Consider the following 24978-nt stretch of genomic DNA (forward strand, 5'->3'; position numbering starts at 1 on the left):
TGAGTTTCGGGGTCACAGCATATCAGCACCCTGCCAGCACTGGGACCAGCATACCCAGAACATTTAGCCTAGGCAGAATACCATTCAGTTTACTCACCTTTCCTGAAGGCTTGCCATGGGTCTGACATTGGGCTGATAATAAGCAAGTCCCTACCTACCCTCAAGGCATGATTTCTCTCCCCTGGCAGCTCACCCAGTCAGTAGCTTGTTTTTGGAGCAAGCCATGGTGAAAGACAATGAAGACAAACATATTTTGTGTAAGTCAAGTGGATTCTACCCAGAGGATATTAACATAACATGGAAAAGGTGGACCCAGAAGGATCCCCAGTTCCAGGAGATTTCTGAGGACATCATCACTGGCCCCGCCATCAAGAATGAGGATGGTACATTTAATATCACTAGCTACTTGAGGCCGAAGCCCTCTCTGGAAGACAATGTGACCATCTACCAGTGTGTGGTATGGCACGTACCCTCACTCATGTGCCAGACTTTCAACTTCACCCTGATTCTGATAGGTAAGCAGCCCCCTAGACATTTCCCTAACTCTTCATCTTGAGGGGAGTATAATATCAACTTTGGTTCCCACACAGTCTAGGGGAATATGGGGGCCAATAGGGAAGGAGAGAAAGCTTGGTCTGGTTTAGCTCAGCCCCAGAGTCAGCAGTCCAGATTAGGTCCTTAAGCCGGGATGGTCTAATAGGTAGAGAGTGGTGATGACCTGGCTTCCAGGGTCATGGCTCTGGTCCTCCTGGTCCGCCTAGAGCTGAGGGAGGTAAGGAAGGTAGAGGCTAACTAGTGGCCCTGGGAAATGTGGTCAGGTTGTGCCAGGTGGGGCTTGGGATGGCCCTGAAGGGAGAGGGAAATTGTTCCTGGAAGTAAGGACTAGGGATTGTGTGGGTGGGTGGTGTGTGCAGGGATGTGTTTAGGATATGTGTGGGGCATGGGGAATATGAAATTGAAATATTCTTTGTGTGTATGGTATAAGGGATTTGTCTGGGTGATATGTATATGTCTTAGTCTGTATGGGCTGCTATTGGGTTGGCCAAAAGGTTCATTCGTTTTTTTCCATAAGATGGCTCTATTAGCACTTAGTTGTCTTTAACTTCATTCAAAACAATTTTGTTAGATTGTACGTGACAGCTGTCATATCAGTGTGCATTTTAAAAAGACATCAAAATTGGTGAATTTTTGTGTAGCCATTTTAATATTGAAGATGGAAGAAAAAAAGCAACATTTTTGGCATATTATGCTTTATTATTTCAAGAAAAGTAAAAACACAACCGAAATGCAAGAAAGACTTGTGCAGTTTATGGAGACGGTGCTGTGACTGATCAAACGTGTCGAAAGTGGTTTGCGAAGTTTCATGCTGGAGATTTCTTGCTGGACGATGCTCCACGGTCAGGTAGACCAGTTGAAGTTGATAGCGATCAAATCAAGATATTAATTGAGAACAATCAACATTATACCACGCGGGAGATAGCCAACATACTCAAAATATCCAAATCAAGCGTTGAAAATCATTTGCACCAGCTTGGTTATGTTCATCTCTTTGATGTTTCGGTTGCACATAAGTTAAGCGAAAAAAACCTTCTTGACCGTATTTCTGCATGCGATTCTCTACTTAAACATAATGAAAATGTTCTGTTTTTAAAACAAATTGTGACGGACAATGAAAAGTGGATACTGTACAATAACGTGAAACGGAAGAGATCGTAGGCAAGCGAAATGAACCACCACCAGCCACACGAAAGGCCAGTCTTCATCCAAAGAAGGTGATGTGTATATGGTGGGATTGGAAGGGAGTCCTCTATTATGAGCTCCTTCCGGAAAACCAAACGATTAATTCCAACAAGTACTGCTCCCAATTAGACCAACTGAAAGCAGTACTCGACGAAAAGCATCCAGGATTAGTCAACAGAAAACACATAATCTTCCATCAGGATAATGTAACACCGCATGTTTCTTTGATGACCTGGCAAAAACTGTTACAGCTTGGCTGGAAAGTTCTGATTCACCTGCTGTATTCACCAGACACTGTACCTTTGGATTTCCATTTATTTAGGTCTTTACAAAATTCTCTTAATGGAAAAAATTTCAATTCCCTGGAAGACTATAAAAGGCACCTGGAACAGTTCTTTGCTCAAAAAGATAAAAAGTTTTGGGAAGATGGAATTATGAAGTTGCCTGAAAAACAGAAGATAGTGGAACAAAAGGGTGACTACGTTGTTCAATAAGTTCTTGGTGAAAATGAAAAATGTGTCTTTTATTTTTACTTAAAAATCGAAGGCACGTTTTGGCCAACCCAGTACAACAAATTGCCACAGACTGGGTCACTTATAAACAACAGAACTTTATTTTTCACAGTTCTGGAGGCTGGAATTCTGAGATTAGTGTGCCACTATGGCTAAGTGATGGCCCTTTTCCAGGTTTCAGACTTCTCATGGTGTCCTCACATGGTGGAAGGGGTGAGGGATCCCTCGAGGGCCTCCTTTATAAGGCACAAATCTGACTCATGAGGGCTCCACCCTCATGACCTAAAGCTCCCCAAAGCCCCACCTCCTAATACCATCGTATTGGGCATTAGGATTTCAACATAAGAATTTTGAGGGGAGATAGACATTCAGTCTATAGCAGTCTACAAGTGATACAGGGTAGTGTAGTAGTATGGAAGTTTTGAACGTGTGCATGGCATGTGTATATTGTATGTGGTGTTTGATATTGCAGTGTTTTTCTGGCAAGTGCTAAGCAGGCTGTTTGATGTGTGGAGGTGTTAAGTGATAGGATGGAGGATGCAAAGACGTGTGACAGAAGGTTGGTGGTTCTATCTCTGACAGGGAAGATGACACACAGCCACACAGATCCTAGAAGCAGTCATGTGGTCTCTGGCCCCGACCAGTAGGTTTCCTCTTAATGTTCTCCTCTTCTTTCTCTCTGCAGAATCTGAGAAGAAAACTGACTCGTGGATTGTTTGGTTGTGTATTGGATTGATCTTTACTGGACTGATAGTATTAATTTTATTTTTATATTTTTTTCTTGGGAAAAGGTAAGAGGCTGCAAAGCAAAGTTTAGACTTATGTTTTGGAGTAGGCTCCGGGAATTCAGAATTCATGGCCAATGCATGGTGTTGGGGAGTTCTCAGGGTTGATGCTGGGATATTCTAAGTGTGTTTATGGTGTGTGGCTTTTTCTGATGTGTTGGGGAGGAACTGTCTCATTTGGTCTCCATGTGGTGGCCTGGGACTCTGGGGAGATGCATTGTAAAGCCCCTCTGCCTTCTCGTAATAAAGTCTCACTGTAAATCAAACCTGACCTCATTGTTCACACCAGGCCTGTGAATGATGTGGGCTGCACTAGTGTTCTCACATATAGAATCCACAGCTCAGAGAGGGGAATTCCTTCCCCCAGTCGCTCATATTTTGTTAATAGCTCAATGAGATAACTTACCACCCAGATTTTACTGGTTTAACCAAGAACTTCTAACCCTAGTGAGGGTGTTCCCAAACTAAAACATGTTTCCAAATATATTTATCCCTCTGGCCCACATAGCAAATAAAATAACTCAAGCTGTTGTTGAGACCAGTGTAAATGTGTTGGTTAAATGGTTCTAGATAATAAAATTGCCTCCAGTTATTTATGAGCCTGCCAAGGCAGAATCTGTGCAATAGCTAATATATCTCATTATAAATGCTTTAGGAAAAGCAGAACAATTCATTAATCAAGAAAAAAGGCTGTTTGTCTAAAGTTGGCCAGCTGATTCATAGAGCCTGCTGGAGGGTGAGAGACACTGGATTCAGCCTGCTAGAGGATGAGAGACCCTGGAAGCTGGAGCTAGTTGCTCTAGTGGAGGCCAGTCTAGATCAGATGACAGCCACTGGACATGTAAGCAAATCTAGCTAAGATCATCAGCATCAACAGAACCAACTCTCAAATGCATGAGAAATACTTTTTTTTTTTTTGCGGTATGTGGGCCTCTCACTGTTGTGGCCTCTCCCGTTGCGGAGCACAGGCTCCGGACGCGCAGGCTCAACGGCCATGGCTCACGGGCCCAGCTGCTCCGCGGCATGTGGGTTCTTCCCAGACCAGGGCACGAACCCATGTCCCCTGCATCGGCAGGCGGACTCTCAACCACTGCGCCACCAGGGAAGCCTGAGAAATACTTATTTTTTCTCTTTCTTTTTCTTTTTTTTTTGGTGGGTGGGCTGTGTCACAGCATGTGGGATCTTAGTTTTCCCGGCCAGGGATCGAACCTGTGTCCCCTACAGTGGAAGCGTGGAGTCATAACCACTGGAGCGCCAGGGAAGTCCCTTTGTTTTTCTTTCTTTCTTTTTTTGAGAAATACTTATTTTTTCAAAGCCCCTGTGTTTTAGGGTGGCTTGTTACATAGCAAAAGGTAACTGATACAGCTTCCCAGGAAGTTGAATTTTGACCCAAAAGTGTGGTTGCCATGGAGATGTGCTGCTGAGAGCCCCTCCAAGACAGAGCCTGCTATGAAGAGTGTACTTAGCCACCATGTTCCAGCTATGGCATCTCAGGGATCTGCTGTAGCTTTTGAGCTTATGCCATGCTCTCCTGGCCAGCCAATGGCTGATCAAAGCAGGAATCTTTGGAGCTCCCTGTTGGGGTGGCTGAGATTTTCTTGGAGTTGCACTGTCATCTGACGCTCTTGCTAGCCAATCGTCCTTTCTTCCTCCCTTCACAGGTATAAGACCTATGTCAAAGTTGCAGTCAGAACTGTAGTTATTTACTTCCATCTGGTTTACCCTGGAGTATCTTCCCTTCCCCAATAATAATGGCATGATGGGAAAAACTGGAGTTGATCAAGTGAAGAGTACACAGAGGCAGGGCTGCGTAATAAATTGTGTAGTGTATCACTGCTTCACTCATCGGCATCAGTGCCTGGAAGGACCTAAGTATGGGGGAAAGACAGAAGTTCACACTCCTGTACCCAAGTTGGCCAGTCTAGGTGGCCTGCCTTTCACATCACTCCAGAGTTGGGCCAGCCCAGAGTGGAAATAGAGTAGGGTGTTAGGTAGATCAGGATGTACAATGCCCCAATTGGGTGGTCCTGGCACAGAGGATGCCAGTAATCTGGATTCTAATGCAACAAACCCACTCTCTGGAACTCAGTTCTGACCTTAATCCCATTGTTCGGCCTTTCCGCAACTCCTTTCAAGTTGGAACAGATCTGTTGTTCTTCAGGCCTGCCCCAGTCTAGGGTCAGCAGCATTCATGTCTTCTTCCCCTAAGTCTTCTGCATGTCTTGGTACAATAGGATGTCTGACAGTGGACCTGGGGAGACCTCAAAGGTGAGCCCAGAGATGTGTGGGGAGCCAGGGCTACTCCCTGCAGCAAGCTCCCTAGGAAAGTTCTCCCTAAAAGAAGACGTTGGAGGGGAACTCAAGAGCAGGACAGAGCTGGGCAGATGCTACCTGAGGAGAATGGGTTCTACAGAAGCTGGGTGAGTCCTCCCCAGCAGAAAGGCTGGAGGTCCACCTTAGTGGGCCACATGTGGGCCATGCGGTGACCGGCTGGAGATGCCAAATCCAGAGGCATTAGGCCTGAGCAGGTTTCCAGTATGGCTAGTGGGCTAGTTTTCCCAGACTAGCAATTCAGTTTCACTACTGGAAGAGGGTGGCTTGGCTTCCCTCCTCTCTTGAACTCAGAACTGAGGCCCAGGACACATGTCACAACACCTGGTGTGAGTTGGGGACAGACAGGAGTGGCAGATGTGCCCCATTACTCTGCATTGCCCCCTGACTGGCTGTGGGGAAGGTAGCCTGGAAGGTAGGGACCCCAGTCCATTTGCAAGAAGGCGGAAGATGGAGGGGTCATCATAGACATGGGTGGGAGAAAGTGTTGGTGAGGTCCTATAATAGGGAAGAACCTTTGTATTCTATTACAAGTGAATCACTAAAGGGATGTTGCCTATAAGCTTAAATTATACATAATGGCCTGTCCCTGGGAACCCTGCCTCCCATGTAATGAGTATTAAGCTAAAATACCTTTGTTTATCTCAAAGGAAACATCCTGACCAGGCCCACCTGTGAATGACTGCAGGAAGGAAAAAATTAACACATCCCCTCTGGAGGCTGACCGGAACCAGGACATGTTTGACTTTACCCCCTCCCCTTTTAGTATAAAAGAAGCCTGAATTCTAACTTATGCAAGATGGTTCTTAGGGGCAGGAGCCCACCACCGTCTCCGTCTGCTGGCTTTATGAATAAAGTCGCTGTTCTTTGCCCCAACAACTCGTCTCTTGATTTATTGGCCTGGCATGCGACGAGCAGTACAAGCTTGGACTCAGTTAGCAGTCCCTCTGGCTCCCTTGGTGTTTTGGACGTGATCTAGGCTGTCACTTATCATAGCTGAGTCTGTGTCAGTCTCAAATCTGGGACCTTCCTGAGTTATGCTTTCCCTTCCTGTTCTTGGTCTAGAGACATGATGCTTCAGAGCAAGGTGGCACCCCTAGAGAAAGGTGGCGCTTAGGAAATCGGGACTGTGCAGCAGGGGGAAGGGAGCAGGGCTGTGGTTTGAGACAGACTCGGGTTCGAATCTTGGGCCTGCCACTTACTGGCTGTGAGATGTTAGCAAGTTAACACCAAGTCTGATCCCGACTCCTCATCTGCAAACCCAGAGACCAGTGCCTGTCAGCACTGGACCACAGTGACGTGAGATGCATCCTTGGGATCTGGAGAGCCAGTTCTGCACACACGGTGTGGACGAGCTTGGACTGCTACATCTGCTCTCACGTGACGCCCAGTGCTATCCTGGAGGCGGAATATCAGAAACAAAATTCTCACAAAAGTTCCTGCTGGGCTGAGTGGAGCTCAGGGGAGGTCCCTTGTCTAGTTTAGACAAGTGCCTTAAAAAAGGGGTGCCCCCAAATGGTGGGAGCATGATCAGTGGACAAGAACATCCGGTGGAGGGTGGCAAGGAAGGTCTGGTCCAGCTGTCCCTCCATGCCTGGAACTTTCCAGCTCCTCCCTGAGCTAAGCCTAAAGCCTAGGGGTCTCAGAGCGGAAAGCCTAGGACCAGTGGTTCTGAGTTTGGGGGATCAAGTAGGTCTTGTCTGTGGTCAGCAGGTGGCGCTGAGCCCTCAGTTCTGCCGGTTCACTGTCACCAGCTGTTTAAGGTGCATGAGGGAGTGGAGGAAGGTTAGTCTGGATGGTCCCCAGAGAAGGTGCTGCCCAGGGGCTTCTCATTAGTGAGTCTGGCCTCCTCCTCTGGTCTTAAGGACAGTCAAGCTGAGTCCCAAGAGCCAGGCACTGTCCCCAGAACTCTGGGCCAACTCTGAGTAGCTTCTCATCCCTTCTTTCTCTAAACCAGAAACAGGTCAGCTCAGCAAGGAATCAATGTTGGGGGGCTGTGGGTGCAGAGAGGGGGCATCTTAGAGCTTCGACCAGCAGCTTCCTGGCCGTTGAGGCCTGCCTCTGGAGTAGCCTGGGACAAACTCTCACTGATCCAGCCAAAGCCCTCTGCAGGCCTCAAACTGCAGCATTGACCTTGGCTTGTTGTCCTGTACATCATCCACCATTCATTCATTCATTCAGCACTTACTCAGGGCCAGTCACAGTGCTGAATCAGGCACAGTCCCAGACCTCAAGGAGCCATGGACTTGGGGATGGGGAGACAAACCCATAAACACAGGCAAAAGGAGAATGCCCACAAGTATGGAGGAAGGGAAGGGACCATTGCTTTCTAGAGGAATCAGGGGAGGCTTCAAGGAGGCATCATTTGGCTTGGACCTTAATGGATTTCAACGGGTAGAGATGAGGCTTGGGCAGTCCAGGCAAAGGGAATAAATAAGCAAAAGCTCAGATGTAGGAAGATAAATACAAGCAGGGGATACTGAGGCTGCCAGCGGGACGGGTGGTTGCACAGTGTCCTGGCCAGAGAACAGTAAGCTGTAAGGCTGGAAAGCAGGCAAAGCCTGAAATGACTGGTCACAGGTCTAGCCTTGACCAGAAGGTGATGAGGAACTACTGGAGGCACTTGACGTTGGAGAGAATGATGTCTTTTAATAAGACCACTCTGGTGGCTACATGGCAGATGGTGTGCAGAGGACGAGATGGAGACAAGAAGCCCAGGTAACAGTTGCAGTCACAGCCCCTGTCCTCAGGGTCTGAGCTGGGAGGGGACATTGTGTAGAAAGTAAGACCAGGCAGAGAAACGCATCACCAGGGGACATATAATAGCACCTTCTCTCAGCATTTGCTTGCTCAGTTGTCTCATCACGTGGCTGATTGAATAGCAGTCTCAACAGTTAACATTTATTGAGCACTTATTATGGACGAGGCATTCAAGCATTTGACATAACGCTTTTCACTTACTCCAACAATTCTATGAGGTAGGTACTAGTAGTATCCCCGCTTTATAGATGAGGCAACTGAGGCACAGAGAGGTTAAGTTATGTGACCAAGGTCTTAGAATTCAAGCAGCTGTTTTGAGAGCTAACGCTCCAATTGCCACACTAATGCCTGTGACATACGCGCCTCTCTCCTGAGCCCCTCGGCCTTCCATCAGCCCCCTGGGAGTGGAGGCAGGGCTCAGGGCTATAGGCCTGATGGGTGCCCAACGGAGATGGTCAGACGGTCTTGTAGGGCTGGGCTACCAAAGGCAGGAAGGGGAAGTCTCTGAACTGGGGGAAGAGGGCCAGCCCCAGGTCCCTTTCCTGGCCTCCCAGCTGGGGTCCACGGCACCTCTGAGATGTAGGCTGGCAGCTGCCAGCCCCTGCTCTCCTTGCCCACCAGCAAGAACAGCCCAGAGTTTAGGTCACAAAGGGGGAGGCTTTATTGACAATGGAGAAGGCAGAATTCTGGGCAAGTACACACAGCACTGCTCCAAGAGTCCGGCTTGGGGGTCAAGCCTGTCAGAACCGAGGGCCTTTTGGCCTCAGGGACCTCACACACCCCCTCCATCCTGAGCTTTCCAACATCTCCTTTTCTAGCAACCCAAAGGCCCTCCGTGGCCACCCTCTGGACAAAGTAGGTGGCAGCCACTGGAGGGGAGCCAGGCCAGAGTACAGTCTGAGGCCTGCCAAGCGTGGTGGGCCCAGGACCCCAGTCTCTCCACAGCCTCTTTCAGCTTGGCATGCCAGGGTCCGCCCCAGCCCACTCCAGCCTCCTAGGGTCGGGGACAGAATGGGAGCAGGCAAGGTGCAGCAGCCCCAGCCCCTGGAGCCCCCACTGAAGAAGCCTTGGGGTCAGGGGTAAGGGGTCCGTCTCCCCTTCCCCGTGCCTGGGCAGGGCTCAGCAAGGTAAGCCTCCCGGTGCCATTTCCTCTCTGCCAAGCCCGCCCCAGGGAGGCTCCACATCTCCAGCCCTCCAACTAGACTGTGCTCCCTCATTGCCTGCCCTCCCCAGCAGGCCAGGCCCACCCTTTGGGCCATCACCTTTTCAGGGACCAAGTAGGGGCTGGGGCCTCACCACAGGCATCTCTCAGGTCCACAGAAACAGAGCAGCAGGCCTCCCATCTGGGGACTGTTCTTCCCCAGCCACCCGTCCAGCTTGCAGCCAGTCGGTCGTTGGGGCCGAGGACTAGATGGAGTCCCAGCTTTAGGGCCTGACACTTCCCACAGCTCCCCTAGCCTGGGGCGGGGTTGGGGGGAAAGCCAGTCCTGAGTTGGGGCTGGGAGGAGCAGGGACAAAAATAACCCAGTACAGGCTCCTGCTGAGGCCAGAAATAGAGTAGCGACAAGTGCCTTGCAACACCCTGGGCGAGCAGCAGGCGGGGAGGCTGAGATGAGGAGGGCCCAGCCTCTTAACAGGTCCTGGCCTGGCCGAGGGGCCTGCACCACGTCCGCTCTACATACCATGCCACACTGGCCTGCACGCACATGAGGAGGGGCGCCCAAGGGAGCAGGGCTCAGGACAGGGAACCCGGAGAGATGCTGAACTTGGGCTTGGCCTTGGCCACGGCCATGCTGCGCTTGCGCAGGGGCCCGCGGGCGAGGGTCAGGACATCCAGCAGGCTGGGGTCCTCATCCAGCTGGCGGGCCGTGCAGAGCGGCGTGGGCACTTTGATGGTGTTGCCAAACTTGGAGTAGTCCACAGAGTAGCGGCCATCCTCCTCGGCCACGATGGGTACAAAGCGCTGGCCCCACAGGATCTCGTCGGCCAGGTAGGAGGTGCGGGCCTGGGTGGTGATGCCCGTGGTTTCCACCACCCCTTCCAGGATGACGACGATCTCAAGGTCCTTATGGTGGTGCAGGTCGCAGGGCGCCAGGTCATAGAGCGGGCTTTTGGCGTCAATGACGTGGTAGATGATGAGGGGAGCCACCAGGAAGATGTTATTGCCACCCACGCCATTCTCCATGGGGATGTCCACCTGGTGGAGGGGCACCACCTCGCCCTCAGGGCTGGTGGTCTTGCGCACCACCTGCATGTGGATGGTGGCGCTGATGATCATGCTCTTGCGGAGGTCGCCCACGCGCAGCATGAAGCAGAGGCGGCTGTGGCGCAGGGCGATGACCGCGTGCTTGCTGAAGATGAGGGTCTCAGCCCGCCGGTGGGCCTGGGCAGTCTTCATGAAGATGCAGCCCAGCATGATGGCGTTGATCATGAGCCCCACTATGTTCTGCACAATGAGGGTCAGGATGGCCAGAGGGCACTCCTCGGTCACCATGCGCCCGCCGAAGCCGATGGTCACCTGCACCTCGATGGAGAAAAGGAAGGCAGATGAAAAGGAGTGGATGCTGGTGATGCAGGGCACGGCAGCACCCTCACCAGGGGCCAGGTCACCGTGGGCGAAGGCGATGAGCCACCAGACCATGGCAAAGAGCAGCCAGCTGCACAGGAAGGACATGGTGAAGATGAGCAGCGTGTATGGCCACTTGAGGTCCACCAGCGTGGTGAACACGTCCTGAAGGAAGCGACCTTGCTCCCGGATGTTCTTGTGGGCCACGTTGCAGTTGCCATTCTTGGACACGAAACGGGCTCTCCGCTCACGGGCACGGTACCGGGGCTCTGTCGGGTCCTCTGCTAGCCGCGTCAGCACGTACTCCTCAGGGATGATGCCTTTGCGGGACAGCATGGCTCCAGCGACCACCAGGGAGAGGTCTCCCCCATGGGGGAGGAACAACCACCTGACTGAGCCTTCAACCTACTTTGGGGTTTCCGCTCTGGGACCACCCTAAGTCTGCACCGGCCTCACTTCTGAGATGCCTCCCCAGCTAGACTCATCCTCACCTCCACCTGGCCCCTTTTTCACTTTATACCAGCCTCACACCTCAGCCCACCTGCCCACTGCCTACTGAACCCCCCACTCTGCCTGTTCCCCACCTGGCTCTGGATCCCAGCTCAGCTCTCCTCCACTCGCTGACCAGCCCCGGGCGTCTCCCTAGGACCCTTCTCCCCACTCAGCCTTCTTTCTCAACCCACCTGTCCCACCTGGGAACGTCACACCTCCGGATCAACCGACCACACCCCACACAACCCGCACCGTGTTTCCCGCCTCACCCATTTCGGCCCCGGGCTCCCCTCCAAGCTCCAGTTTCATACCGTCTCACCTCCAGGTACCTCTTCCCTACCCCACCCTCCGTAGCGCTCTCGCCGCTCTCCGATCTCCCTCTAGCTCTCGTCCTCTCTGTCTCCTTGGGATCCTCCGCCCTCCAGAGTCACCACCCCACCCAGCTCCACTCCTGCTCCCCTCGTCCCCAGCGCGACCCGGCTGGCGGGGCCCACTCTAAGCCGCGGCCTCCCGGCTCCGCGCCGGCAGCACGCACGCCGGCGCCGCGACCCCGCCCGCCGCGCCGTCCCTGCCCCACCCCCGCTCCTCGCCGCGGCACCTGCTCCTGTTCATCAAGCCGCAGTCCTCGCCTCCCCGCCCCCTCCTGCTGCCCGGGCGCTCGCGGAGGGCCGTCCTCCGGTCCTTCTGTGTGTCAATCGGACCGCGGAGACCGACCTGTGTGTGCTAGGTGGGGTAGAGAATTGAGGACACCGAGCGCCGGAGGCGTGGAGTGGGGGCCGGGGGCCGCCAGGGGGAGCCCGACCTATTCCTGGGCTGGAGGGCTGGCGGGCGCAAGCTCAAGCCCCGCCCCTCGCCATTCACCTCCCCATCGCCTTCCTTCTCCCGGCTCACTTCGTCTGGCCTTGGGAGTTTGCCCAATCAGATGGACTAAAGAGGTTCCTCCCAGCCCACACGCTACGAAATTAGGGCGGGACGGGGGCGGGGTGAAGGGAGTCGTGACCCGCCCTCCCATTCTGGGGACCGATGCCCTGTCGCCCTGGTCCCACCGCAATTTTCCCATCCTGGGTTGGGTCAGTATCCGCCTGGGCTTTGTGGGTTCTCAGCCAAAGGAGGTACCGAGGAGCTGTGTCACCAACCTGGTGACTGGGGTTGGGGCGGGGAGATTAGGTGGCCCGAGGACTCCTAACTGACCGCTTCTTTTCTTTGGCGATGATTTTAGTATTTTCAGAGTCACGAATCCTTTGAGGGTCTGATGAAAGCCACGGACTTCCTGGGTGGGGGGGGGGGGGGTGGAGATGTACCTTAGTAGGTGTAGAAACATAGTTTAACACCCACTACAGGGGATGCTGGATGCTGCAGCCCAGAAGCCTGAGTGGTTGCATCTTCTCAATCATGACCCACGCTTTCAATCCCACCCCTGCATTTTATTATATCTTATTTTATTATTTATTTATTAAAAATTTTTAAATTTATTTATTTTATTTATTTTTGGCTGCGTTGGGTCTCGTTGCTGTGGGTGGGCTTTCCCTAGTTGCAGCGAGCGGGGGCTCCTCTTCGTTGAGGTGTGCAGGCTTCTCATTGTGGTGGCCCACGGAGCACGGGCTCTAGGCACTTGGGCTTCAGTAGTTGTGGCACGCGGTTTCAGTAGTTGTGGCTCGCAGGCTCTAGAGTGCAGGTTCAGTAGTTGTGGCGCACGGGCTTAGTTGCTCCGCGGCATGTGGGATCTTCCCGGACCATGGCTCCAACCCATGTCCCCTGCATTGGCGGACGGATTCTTAACCACTGTGCCACCAGGGAAGCCCCCACCCCCTGCATTTTAAAGGGGGTTTGAGCTACTGGCACTTGCTTTACACCTCCTTACACCTGCAGCCTGAGGAGCTGTGTCAGGGCTAGCTTGGGCACTGGGGGTCCTAAGCTCTTGGCCTGAAGAGGAGTGGTGTTTCTACTGCAGGCATCAACCTAGGATTGTCCTGTGGCTTGGGCCCCCTCTACTACTCATGGTGGATCTTGGGCTATACTGCCAGAGATGCAGTGCTTAGGGTGGGGGAGGGAAAATAGGGTGAGCAGAGAGGGCAGCTCAAGGAGACAGAGTTACACAGGAAAACTCTGGGGCAACTACGGCTGCTCAGCCATCAGAAAAGGAACCTTGGAGAGTCTTCCCAGGGAGTTCAGATACTATTGCAGAAACCCCTGGGGTCCAAGGAGGATAGACTAGTTATTTTGTGTGGTCCAAAGTATAAACCAGTATAGACACTGAGTGGAACAGAGGCAGGCTTTGATTTCACGTATGGAAGAGTCATTTCTAATTACCAGAGATGACCCTCATCTATAGGGTATCCAAGTCGAGGCTGGCACACCATCAGGGGTGCTATAGAGGAATTTGGGCTAGGATGGCCTTAGGCATCTCTGAAAGACTTCAGTGTGAGCTGTGACGTGCCCCTGTGCCCTTGCTACTTCCCTTTAATCCCTTGGCTGGTCGTAGGCATGGGGGGGTGGGAATCCTCTTTTCCCTCCTTAGGCTCTGCTCCTGGGAAGCCCAACGGTGGAGGGAGTGCTGGGCCCCCAGAGGCATCTCAGAGCTGGAAAGGCTAGGACTTGCCTCACAGTGCGACCCTGAGGCCTCGCTTGCCAGGAAGGCGAGCCCCCCACCAAAAGGGCTCAGCCTCCTGCTCTGCTCCATCCTGCACCTCCTCATACTCATCTCCCCCAAACACTGCACTTGTCAGGTCCCTTTCTCATTCAGAAACCTTCTCCACTTCCCTTTTGCGCATAGGCATGTCCCAGACTCCTTGTCCTGGCATTCAAGGCTCTCTGATCTTATTCCCCCTCCCCTCTTGGGCCCTTTTCTCTCTCTCTCCTTATCTAATTCCCACCCTTCCCATGCTCAACTTAAATCCTGCCTCTCCCAGGCAACCTGCCAGGCCTCACAGAGCTCTCCCTTCCCGAGCTCCTCTGGCTCCTGGAACAGCCAGAAGGGTCTGTGCTGGACCCCTCTCCAATGACTGGTGGATTTTCTTTATACTGTATGACTCTGACCCCCTTGCATACAACAAAGATGAAGGCCCAAGGCTCCTGGGTCTGCACCCCAAGGGCCTGGTACAGCCAGTACTGAAGGCAACATGTAAATGATAATAAAATGATATGTAAACAAGCACCTTCCTTTCTTGGTGGGACAGGTATACACTCGTGTCTCATGATGCACATGGAGTCTGAGGACAGCTGTTTTTTAGTCTCCCCAGTGTCTGGGCCCCAGTATGTCCCAGTCACTACCTGGCTGACTTGTGGCATATGTACTCTGCTTTCTCTCTGAAGGGCCACCCTTCTCCCACTTCTGAATGTCCCTATGTGTGGGATGGAGATGGGGACGTGTGATTCAGGCCCCTCTCTTTTTTAGAGGGGTAGGATGTAAGCTGGAGGTGCTAGTGGCCATCTGTCATGGGGGAGGGAGAGGAAGATGGAATTCATCATCCCTGATGTCAAACACCTGGATCTAGCCGTGCTTGAAGTAGTAACCTCCTGGTCTTCTCAGTCACATAGGATAATAAATTCCACTGTTGAAGCCACTGTGAGTTGGCTTCCTGTCATTTGCAATGGAAATAATGCTAATCCAGGGTACCTGGGGACCCACAATTTTAATCCAAGAATTAAACTGAGAAGGAAAAGGGACCAAGCTATATGCAGATCTGCTACCTTATCTGATGAGATAATCACAAAAATACTATAACTCTGTTATGGACTGAATTGCATTCTCCCCAAAATTCATATATTGGAGCCCCTGCAATGTGATAGGGCCAGTGAAGAGGTAATTTAGTTTAAATGAGGTCATAGGGGTGCAGCCTCATCCAATATGTCTAGTATGCTAATAAGGAGAGAGAGAGATAAAAGGGGTGTGCACACAGAGGAAAGGCTGCCTGAGGACGCAGCTAGAAGGTGGCTGTCTGGAACCGAGGAGAGAGGCCTCAGGAGAAATCAAGCCTGCGACACTTTGATCTTGGACTTCCAGCCGCCAGCACCGTCAGTAATAAATTTCTGCTGTTTAAGCCACCCAGGCTATGGTATTTTGTTACAGCAGACGAATACAACCTAGCAGACTCAGACAGCCCTCATGTCACAGATGAGGAAACATGTTTTTGCCCACACTCACAGAGCTTCCTCAGGTCTGCCTGATGCTAAAGTCAGACTGCTTCCATGGGACCCACGGTCCACCCCAGTCCCTGCCCACCAGACCCACGGCCTCTGGTAGGAAATAACCAGTCTCTTTATTTACAAGTGATTTTACAGTTAGAGAACCCAGGTGGGAGGTGGGGGCAGGGTGGGGCATGGGATGGCACTTGGGCTCTGGTAGGTCACTTGTCTGCACGGACAAAAGAGGCGAAGACGCTGTCCTTCTGGCTGAGCAGCTTCTCTGGCTTGTCGAACTCAAGGATGGCGCCGCGCTTCAGGACGATCACCAGGTCTGCACTCAGGATGGTGTGCACGCGGTGCTGGGTGGGGCAGGAGGGGCCGTCAGGGTTGGGGGGGGCCGGGCTGGGGCAGCTGAGGCATCCCTCCTGCAGCTTGGAGGAGGAGGCATGTGGCCAGAATGTCTTATCTCTGTGGTGACTGCCCTTTCCCGGGGTGGCTGTAACTCCAAACCCTCCATCTGCTAACGCTACCCTCTCCCTCACCAGGTCTCAGCTCTGCCCCACCTCCAGGCTTCAACACTCAGAGGTTCTCCCAACGCCCCCATCTCCTATTTGCTCTGGAGAAGTAACCCTAGCCTAGCTCACAGGGCCTTGGGACAGGAGCAGCCCTTGGAACCTGGAGAAAGAGGGGAGGTCTGAGGGAAGTGCAGGCGCAAACCCTCCTACATCCCAAATCCTGCAGTCCAGGCTCCCTGCAAGCCCGCCAGACTCCTTGCCCTGCACTGCCACGGGGTCCTCTCCTGATTACCAGGCGCAGGTAAGCCCAGAGGCCGCCCACTGATGACAGCCTCAGGAGGCCAGCCGTCTCTCTGGGTGTCCCCCCTGCACCCCATCATGGGCCCCTTACCGCGATGGTGACCACAGTGCGGTCTGCGAAGGCCGTCATCACCACCTTCTGGAGGATGTTTTCCTGCCAGGTCGGAGCAGCAACCGTTGGCTCACCTGCCCAGTGGGTGGGGTCTGGCCTGGCTTCTGGCCCAGCTCCCATCTGACCCCAACCCTAGCCCCACCCCCTCCCTCTGGCTCTAGTCCCCATAGGACCAACCAGGTTCCCAGTGTTCAGGGGCTGGGTTCCGCCTGTTGGGAGCTCAGCTGTGTGCATGTGTGTGTGCTGTGAGTGTGTCTGGGTGTGCTGGGTTGTGGGGATGGGTGTGAAATTTGTGGGTCCGTGTGCAGCTTGTGTGTATGTGTGTTATATTCCAGCCTTAAGACTAGCTGGAATCAGGGTCCCCCAGCCCTTCGCCTTTTCTGCTCCATATGACTGTTTTTTTTCTTTCCATATGACTCTTGATGTTAAAGGCAACTTGAGTTTCAGGACTACTTTGTGCAACCTTCTCCCTAACACCCCCAAAAACCCTCTCCAAGACCCCCACCCCTTGGGTGTGCCCAGCACCGACCGTGGCCATGTCGATGGAAGCCGTGGCTTCGTCCATGATGAAGATGCTGGTCTTCCTCACAAAGGCCCGGGCCAAGCAGAACAGCTGCCTCTGGCCCTGGCTGAAGTTTTCCCCGCCTTCCGTGATGATGGCATCTGAAAACAGCCCCAGGAAGGGGGCGCAGGGCTGAGTTAATTCTGCGTTGTGAGTTTAGTGGATGGAGTGGCTTGGGGTTTCAGGAAATGTGTGTACAGGGGTAAATATGTAGGTGTGTGTCATGAGTACAGGTGTGCACAGGGTGGCTGCACCTTACACAACACAGATGCCATCTGCTGGAGTTACAAAGAGAAGAGCGCTCCCTGGAGTTATGCACGGCTGGGGACCTGGGCAGTTCTGGGAGGGGCATCAGCACAGAGTGTGTCTGTCCTGCATGTGTATGGGCCTCGGTGGGGTGATTTTCTGAAGCCAAGGCTTGGCCGGCCCCCACTGTCCCAGGGGTTTCAACAGATACACCAAGGTTCTGCTGACCCCCGGGGTGGGGACACAGTCTTCCCAGTAGCCTTGATGAGTGACCTGTGCCTGTGATTTCCAGTCAGCCCTCTTCTCCCTCAGGGCAGAACTGGGCAGGCAGGTGGATGCGGAGGGCAGGGCCGAATATACCATCATGGTATTGGGGACTTGCAGGCTCTGTCTCTTTACTGTACCCCTGTTCCCTGTAGGAGAGGCCAGATCCTGACTGACCAGTTGTGTGACCTGGGACAAATCACTTGACATCTCTGAGCTCCTGTATAGTGAGAAGTAGAACTTAATGGCCTCTGGGATCCTGCCAGACCCCAGACTCTAAACTCTGGGCAAAGCTAAGACACGGGTGTGAGTTGTCCCTTCCCAGCCCTTACAAGCGTCCTTTAGTACCCGGTCTGTGCTCAGCCAGGAGTAGTTACCGAGGCCTCCTGGCAGCGCCTTCACCACCAGCTTCAACTGGGCTATCTCCAGGGCCTCCCACAGTGTGCTGTCAGAGCACTTCTTCTCCGGGTCCAGGTTAAATCTGGAGGGTGACACACAAAGCCCTTAGAGAGGGGAGCAGGGTCCTGGCTCTATTCCCAGGGGACGTGCAGAGGGTGAGGGTGGTGAAGGGAGCAGTGAGTGGGAACTGATTGACTTGGGGGCCTGGCTGGGAGGGGGCAGCAAGGTGCTGGCAGTGGGTGGAGGAAAGCATCCCAGGCTTGAGGGTTGGGGGACGCCTACCAGTGCCTAGGCCTAACGGAAAAGAGAAAGGCATGAGGGTGCAGCTTTAAAGAACCCGCGCCAGCCCTTCATGCCCAGAGCTAGAGCAGGGCTGCTTGCCCAGGGAGGCTCGTCCACCCCTCCCTCTCTATGCCCCAGATCTGGAGGAGCGGAGCCGGGCCTGGGGCTGGGGTGGGCCTGGTGGCGGGGGTCAGGGGGCTCACCGGATGGTGCCGCTGAAGAGGACGGGGTCCTGCAGGATGATGGAGAGGCGCGAGCGCAGGGTGTGCAGCGGCAGTTTGGCGATGTCGATGCCATCGATGATGATGCGCCCTGCATGCAGACAGTGTCACAGGTGGGGCACCAAGGAGCGGGGAGACGGTGGCGCCGGGGACAGGGTCTGCCTGCAACATGGGTCCCAACGAGGATGCGGGGGAAGGCAGTGACGGCTGGGCCTCCTGTGACGTCTGACCGTACCCAGGACTGAGGTCCCATCTGGTGGCTGTGGGTACATGAGGGGTGCCCGTCATACAGCTCACCTTCGAACATGTCCACCATGCGGAAGAAGGCGAGAGAGAAGGAGGACTTCCCGCTGCCTGTGCGGCCGCAGATCCCAATCTGGAAAGAGAGGAGCAGGTACGCTGTGGGCACCTGGGGTGTCTGGGAGCCTCTAGTGCTGGGCTGTGCAGGCGTGGGAAGCCCCAGCATCTCTTCTCGTCCTGGTGTTCTGACCAGCATCTCTTTAGCCAGGGCTGGGCCCGGGTTTGGGCTTGTTTCCTGCAGTGGATCCAGAGGGGGCTCCTACTTGTCTGGCTAGGTATGGTACATGACTGCAGGGGAGCTGGGGACACTGGTATCTCTCTATGTGCCTGGGTGTGGCGGGGGTCACAGGGGTGGCTGAGCGTTGTGCGCAGGATGTACCCCACCTTAAACTGGAATCATCTCTCACCCCATCGCATCCGATGCAGAGACAGAGGTGGTGATATAGAAGGATAAGGGAGGCAGGGACAGAGGTACATCTAAAGGTCAGAGATAGTGAGACAGACAGCCACAGACAGTGACAGAGTGAGAGAGACAGAGACAAAGAGACAGGAGGAGAGGGGCAGCGTCGGAGCGGAGGGGGAGAGAGAGGGAGTCAGTCAGAGTTGGATCAGAGTGCCTCCCCGGGACAGGGCCTCACTCTCTGCCCCAGGACCCTGCTCTGAAGCTCGGGGTACGGTGTCCTGGGAGAGCCCCTGACCATTTGTGGGGGGCCCTGACAAAGCCCCTCTGAGTCAGGGGAGTCTGGGGTGTCCTGTCCATCTCCTTGGTGGGTGAGTGAGGGCAGCAAGAGAAGGCGAGAGGCCTGGGCCTGGGAGACTGGGGGTCTGAATGGGTGTGAGGCCTGGCGGGCCCTGAGGGCCAGGAGGTGACTCTGTCCAGCCCTCTGCCCTCCCCGCTCCCCTGACCTTCTGTCCTGGGGAGATGAGGGCGTTGACGTGCTTCAGCACTGGCTTCAGGGAGCTGTCGTAGCGCACACTCAGGTTCTGGATCTGGATTTTCCCTTGGTCTGGCCAGTTCTTCGGGATCAGCGATGGTGCTGGGGGCCGGGCTGGGGGTCAGCTGCCAGGTGTGGGCCACAGCTGGTATCCAGGCATGCCCTCCTACCCCCAGGATCCTCGTGTCCCCCTCAATCCAAACACGCATCCACACTGGGCCCTTTCCCCAGACGTCCTCCCACGCCCCTCACCCAGCAGCCCCTCGTAGCGCTCCGCTTCAGTTTTCAGGAGCCCATGGATGCGTTTCACGGCCCCCAGCTGGAGCTCCATGTCCGCCAGGTTCCTCACCATCCAGTTGAGGTAGTTGGACACCTGTGGGGAGCAAGCCGTTCGCAGTTAGTGATCACTTGGTCCTGTCCCCGGCCACCAGGATGGCTCTTCTTACGGTTGAGGATGCCTTTTGCTGCCCACCGCTGACTGTCCAGGGGGCCCTCCATGGGGGTTACAGTGAGTGTGGATCCTCACCCACCCCCACCTGGGGCCCAGGCCTGGGTGAAGGGGCAGGGACCTGCAGTAAGCCCTCCTGTCCACATGGTCCCTCTGGCATCAGACTCGGTATAGCCTGGGGTAAGGCCTGGGAGTGCCTCGGTCAGGGAAGGTGCCCTGGGCTTCCCCAGGGGCTGGTGTCTGACTCTTTCCCTCCCCCACCTGCTGCCACTCACCATTAAGGCGTAGGTAAGGCCCAGGCCCACCAGGCCGGCAGAGAGCTCCCTGTGCAGGGAGTTGGAGATGGAGGTCACGGCCGCGATGAGGACCACACATGCACCAATGTACTCCTGCAGAGGGAGTGGAGCTGGCCTGGACCCTCAGGGGTTGAAGGCACAGCACTTCTACCCCTCACTCCCTTCAGGGCGGAGAGCAGCTCAGCCTAGACTCAACCCCAGCCCCGCAACACATCATCAGACACACAGGAGGCTGTGAAGGCTGGAGCCCCAGTAGACAACGTATGCACACAGCTCTGCTGCCCCCGCCCCCAAGCCCAGCACGCATGCCTCACCAGCTGGCCCACACCTGTCATATGACCCACTTCAGACACACCTGTCACAGCTAAACACACAACTGTTCTCACTCTTGGCACACACCTCAGACACACAAGCCTCCAGGCAGTGATATAAGAAAGAGAGGGCTCAGGTCAGACACGGGGAGGACCACCAGAGCCGGGAGAAGCAGGAGGGCTCGATGCCCACCCCGTATGCACACCAGGCCGGTATCTGTCCTCTCTTCCCACCCTCCGGTCCCTGTTTGGCCCTTGCTCTGGCTGCACAGCCCTATCAGAACCCCCTGTCCCGGGGGTGTGGGGGGCTGGGGGGCACTTGCCATGCGAACTTCGAGCCACCTGTTGGCGGCCGTGAGGAAGAGGGAGGCGATGTTGTTGGAGTCCGTGTATTCAAGGAGCTTCTGCTGGAACCGGGCCTCGTACCTGGAGGGAGGATGGGGAAGATGAGGGGGAATAATCTTGGTCCATGTAGCCCCCGGGACTTTCCTCACCTGCAGAGGGGGCTGCCTGGGCCTCAGCAGCCCCCAGACATGCCACCTCTGCCACCTTATGGATGCCATTCCTTCCTGGAACTCCTTCCCAGCTCCCTCCTGCTTATTCAAACCTGTCAAAGGTGCCACCTCCTTCAAATGCTTGTTTTCACCCCAAGACCTGTTCTCCTCTGCAGGGCTTCCCTGTTACAATAAAGCGCACCTCCACCCACCCAGGTGATCAGGCTGGAAACCCAGGAATCATCGGGATTCACATCCAATCCCTCAGTCCTCTTATTTCTTTCTCCAAAATAGCCCTGGCCTCTGCCTGCCTCTGGCCTGCTTCCTGCCCACTGCAAACTCACTTGGACTATTGTATCAGCTTCCTGATAGGTCTACCTGCTATCTCCCTACAGTCTACCCTCCACACTGCAGCCAGCATAATCTTTCTAAGTCATAAACTGCATCCTATCTCTCCCCTGCTAAGAATATGAATGACTTTTAGGATAAAGAACCACCTCCTTGCCAGAAGCCTGTGTGAGCCAGCTCCTGCCAACCTCACCCACCTCCTTCCATGCCACAAATTCCCTTGCTCACTGTGTTGCAGACACAGAAATTACAGTAAAGTAATTTATTACTTTACTTGCCTTTTTTCAGTTTTGTGACAATGCCAAGTTCTTCCCCATCCCAAGGCCTCTGAACATGCTATTCCCTCTGCCTGGAATGCTTTCTCCTCTGCTCTTCCCAAGGCTGACTCCTCTCAACTTTCAGGCTTTACCTTAAGTGACACCTCCTCAGAGTGGCCTTTCCTGGCCTATTTTTCTCCATCTCTGCAGCCTGTTTGTTTCATAACCTCTGCTCATATGTTAATTTCTCTAGCTGTTTATTGTCCACCTCCCTCACTAGACTGTAAACTCCATGAGGATGGAGACCATGTTTGTTTTGGTCACTAATGTATCCCCAGCACCTGGCACTATCAATAAATATTTGTCGAATGAATGAACCTTCCCTGACCCTCTAAGGTAGATGGGACCTCTCTGTACAAGGAACTCTGGAGGCTTCTCTCCTGCCCTCATCACGTTCTCCCTCGTGTTTCTTTGTATGGATCTGCCTCTTCTCTCTGACAAGCCTGGGCTCCTCGTGTCGCTCTCCTTGGCCACCCCTTCAGACTTTGCGGCAGGCCTAGAGGAGGGGGCAGGTGTACTTGTTTGATGGTGAATGAAAGAATGAATGAAAGGTGTCTCAGCGTGGTCTCAGGGAAACAATGGAGGGGACTCAGAAGAACTCAAGATGGATCTCGTGGGCATTTGCTTTTCACTCCCAGAAGCTGTTTGTTCTGCAGCTCCTTCAGTGGAGGGCCTGAATCATGTATCTGAGGAGAGCAAAGCAAGTCTCTGAGTTGTGAGAGGGTGTGATCGGCCAGCCGCAGGGTGGATGTGTGTGTGGGGGGGTGATGTGTCTGAGGGGAATGTGAAACCATTGGTCTGAGGGTTTGTGTGAGTAAGTGGGTGTTGAAGATGTGTATGTATGTGTGAGTGCATGTGTGAGTGACTGGGGAGTCGGAGGGGTGTGTGACTGGCCTGAGGGGTGGGTGTGCATGAGAGTGTGTGTGAGATGGGACCTTCTGTGGTAGGTGTATGACGGAGTAAGGAATGTGGAAAGAGCCCCACTTTTGGGGCCATGTGGACCCAGGTTGGAGTCTGAGCATTATAACTTACAGGCTGTGTCTCAGGACCAAGGCTCAGTTTCCTCACCAGTAAATTGGGGATAGTAATAGTTCCTACATGGACTGAAACAACCATTCAGTGTAGGGCACTCTTGAAACTCTTCTTGGGAAAAAGTAGGGCCTCCAAAAAAACCCGGAAGGTCAGCCAGGCCTGGGTTCCAAGCCCAGCACCAGCTCTCACTGACTGTGTGACCTTGGGCTGGTTACTCAGCCTCAGCTGTACAGCGTGGCTTCTCCTACCTATGTCATGAGGCTCTTATGAGGATTAAATGCAATAACCCACACACATATCTGGCACATGGGAAATGTACAACCAATAAATGCTAGGTTGCTCTCAGCAGGACAGGCCTCTGGGCAAAAAGCCAATGAATTTAACACATTCAGGGATGATTTTAAAAGTCCTTCACTCAAATTTAAAACTCATTGATCATGTCAATGCAGGGTGTGGGAGGCCTCCCAGGCAGCAGTTTCTCTGGCTAACCGCTGGCTTGGTCTGAGGCTGGTTGCAGGATGTGGGCATACACTCATATCCTACTGAAGGGTCTGGCCCACTCTAGGAAAGTCGCACTCTCTCTTCCCCAGGCCCTGCCAAAGGCCTCCAGGAGATCAATTCTAAGAGGAGCATCACCGAAACTTAGAGTAGAGGTTGGCCCAGGAGTGCTGAGGGGTCTGGAAGGTGAAGGAACTGGGGAGTTCAGGCTTGAGAAGAGGAGGAGGCTGGAAGGGAACCCTGGAGTCATGCCAGGCTCCAGGGAGCTTCTGTGGGGAAGACAGCACAGGCTTGCACAGTGGCAGGGGATGTCCAGGGAGCAGAGCCAGGGCCACGGCAGAGCTCTGCTTTGCTTTGCTTCACTCAGACAAGACCCCAAAGAGGACCTCCCATCGGCCCCAGATGCCCCAGAGAGTGAACTGGGGCTGCGGTGCTGCGCCAGGAGCCGGGGCACCTCTCCCAGGGCAGCAGCTAGACTTTGGGGGTTGGAGGGAGGAGATGCAGGCAGGCCTCCTCAGACCCTGTCGGCTGGCCCTTGAGCCCTAGGGTTACTGGACACAAGGCTGGTGTCACATGGTTACTGTCATGACCCGCACAGCTGTGCCATCCTAAAAATAACCTAGAATCATTCTCTGAGTGAAGCTTAGAGACCAGAGCCCCAGTATCTGGGTCAGGGGTCTCTGGCCTGTCTATCTGGAGGAGAGATGCCCTAATAATTCAGACAGAGACTGAGGGGGGGAGCAACAGCCCCCTCCACTCCCAAGGCAGCCTCAGACGCTTCTGTCAAGCCCAACATCACAACTCAGAGTGGCAAGAGGATGGTGGGAGTTTTGGAGGAACTGAAACTGAAGTTTTGGGAGAGTTTCTCCAGCCTGGTGAAGTCTTATCTCCTCTTTGAGTCCTAGCACTAATGACACCTCCTCAGTGAAGCCTTCCATGACTGCCTCCCTTCTATGTTCCCAGAGCCTGTGTCCCCCTTTCTTTCAGAGTACTTGTCACATGGGTTTGTCCTGGCCTGCTCAAAGCCTGGACTGTAAATGCCTCCAGGGCAGGGGCTCATCTGACTCATTTTTGTCTTTTTAGTGCCTGGTGTGGGGCTTGGTGAACACTCAGTAAATGTTTGTTGAATAAACAAGCAGGTTCAAATCTGTACTTTGTGGGACCTTACAGAGAGCCTCAATTTCCTTATCTGAGAAGTGGGAATAATCAAGCTTTCCATTTCAGATTGCAGTGCAGAATGAATGAGACTGGCACGTAAAGTACTCAGCATAGTGTTTGGCTCACAGGAGCGTCTCAATGAAAGATGCCCTCAGGGCTGGCCCACACCATGTAAGGGCCTTTCCAGCATTGATTTGTGAGGAATTGTCCCAGCTTTTTCTCTTTTCATGTTTTGCCTTAGTTCACAGAGGCCATGGGCTTGGCTCTAGGCCTGAGATTCTCCTCTCTGGATCATGCCGCTAGAGCCCACTAGACCTGACACCTTGGGTGTACTGGCCTTGGGGCCTGATGAGGGGTTGGGAGACATGTGTCCTGGGCTTTCCTAAGTAGAGCCCTGAGAATTGAATCTCATGACCTGGGACCCTGGCTCCATCTCCACCCCCCTACCCACCCAGGGTGAATCTGGTACCTGAAGGCCCGGATGGTGGTGAGACCTTCCACGGTTTCGGCAAAGTGTGAGAGCAGTGGGAGCTGGGTGGTGTCGTCCAGCTGCTGCAGGTCCCTGTGCAGGGGAGCAGAGCTGAATGGTTAAGAGGGCAGCTCAGGGCTCTGCCTGGGCCTGACTCCTA

The 24978-nt window shown here is 54.0% G+C and overlaps 2 protein-coding genes and 1 long non-coding RNA gene across 10 annotated transcripts in view; 1 reads left to right on the forward strand and 2 right to left on the reverse strand.

Moving 5' to 3' along the window:
* Positions 1-497: 497 nt before the first annotated feature.
* Positions 498-6234, forward strand: LOC307055868. Its single transcript, XR_013810985.1, has 4 exons — positions 498-515; positions 2938-3043; positions 3693-3878; positions 6019-6234. It is a non-coding gene; the product is annotated as an uncharacterized lncRNA (long non-coding RNA).
* A 3629-nt stretch (positions 6235-9863) lies between these two features.
* Positions 9864-11030, reverse strand: KCNJ11 (potassium inwardly rectifying channel subfamily J member 11; the record flags this gene model as incomplete). The annotated part of the gene is made up of 1 exon (XM_079709289.1): positions 9864-11030. One exon carries the CDS (start codon positions 11028-11030, stop codon positions 9864-9866), a length of 1167 nt encoding a protein of 388 aa, XP_079565415.1.
* A 4502-nt stretch (positions 11031-15532) lies between these two features.
* Positions 15533-24978, reverse strand: part of ABCC8 (ATP binding cassette subfamily C member 8) — a gene marked incomplete at both ends in the record, with an annotated part of 75773 nt that continues 66327 nt past the window's right edge. For 7 of the 8 annotated variants that reach the window (XM_079708690.1, XM_079708689.1, XM_079708688.1 and 4 more), the window contains 11 exons: positions 15533-15670; positions 16218-16280; positions 16768-16901; positions 17688-17791; positions 18195-18303; positions 18510-18588; positions 19419-19549; positions 19700-19820; positions 20171-20284; positions 20826-20928; positions 24819-24911. In XM_079708690.1, coding sequence (XP_079564816.1) covers positions 15533-15670; positions 16218-16280; positions 16768-16901; positions 17688-17791; positions 18195-18303; positions 18510-18588; positions 19419-19549; positions 19700-19820; positions 20171-20284; positions 20826-20928; positions 24819-24911 — 1189 coding nt within the window. Of the gene's footprint in view, positions 15671-16202; positions 16281-16767; positions 16902-17687; positions 17792-18194; positions 18304-18509; positions 18589-19418; positions 19550-19699; positions 19821-20170; positions 20285-20825; positions 20929-24818; positions 24912-24978 lie in introns of those variants that run through there. The other variant, XM_079708691.1, reaches the window with a different exon arrangement.

Source organism: Hyperoodon ampullatus (genome assembly GCF_949752795.1).
Source record: "Hyperoodon ampullatus genome assembly, chromosome: 7".
Lineage (NCBI taxonomy): Eukaryota > Metazoa > Chordata > Mammalia > Artiodactyla > Ziphiidae > Hyperoodon > Hyperoodon ampullatus.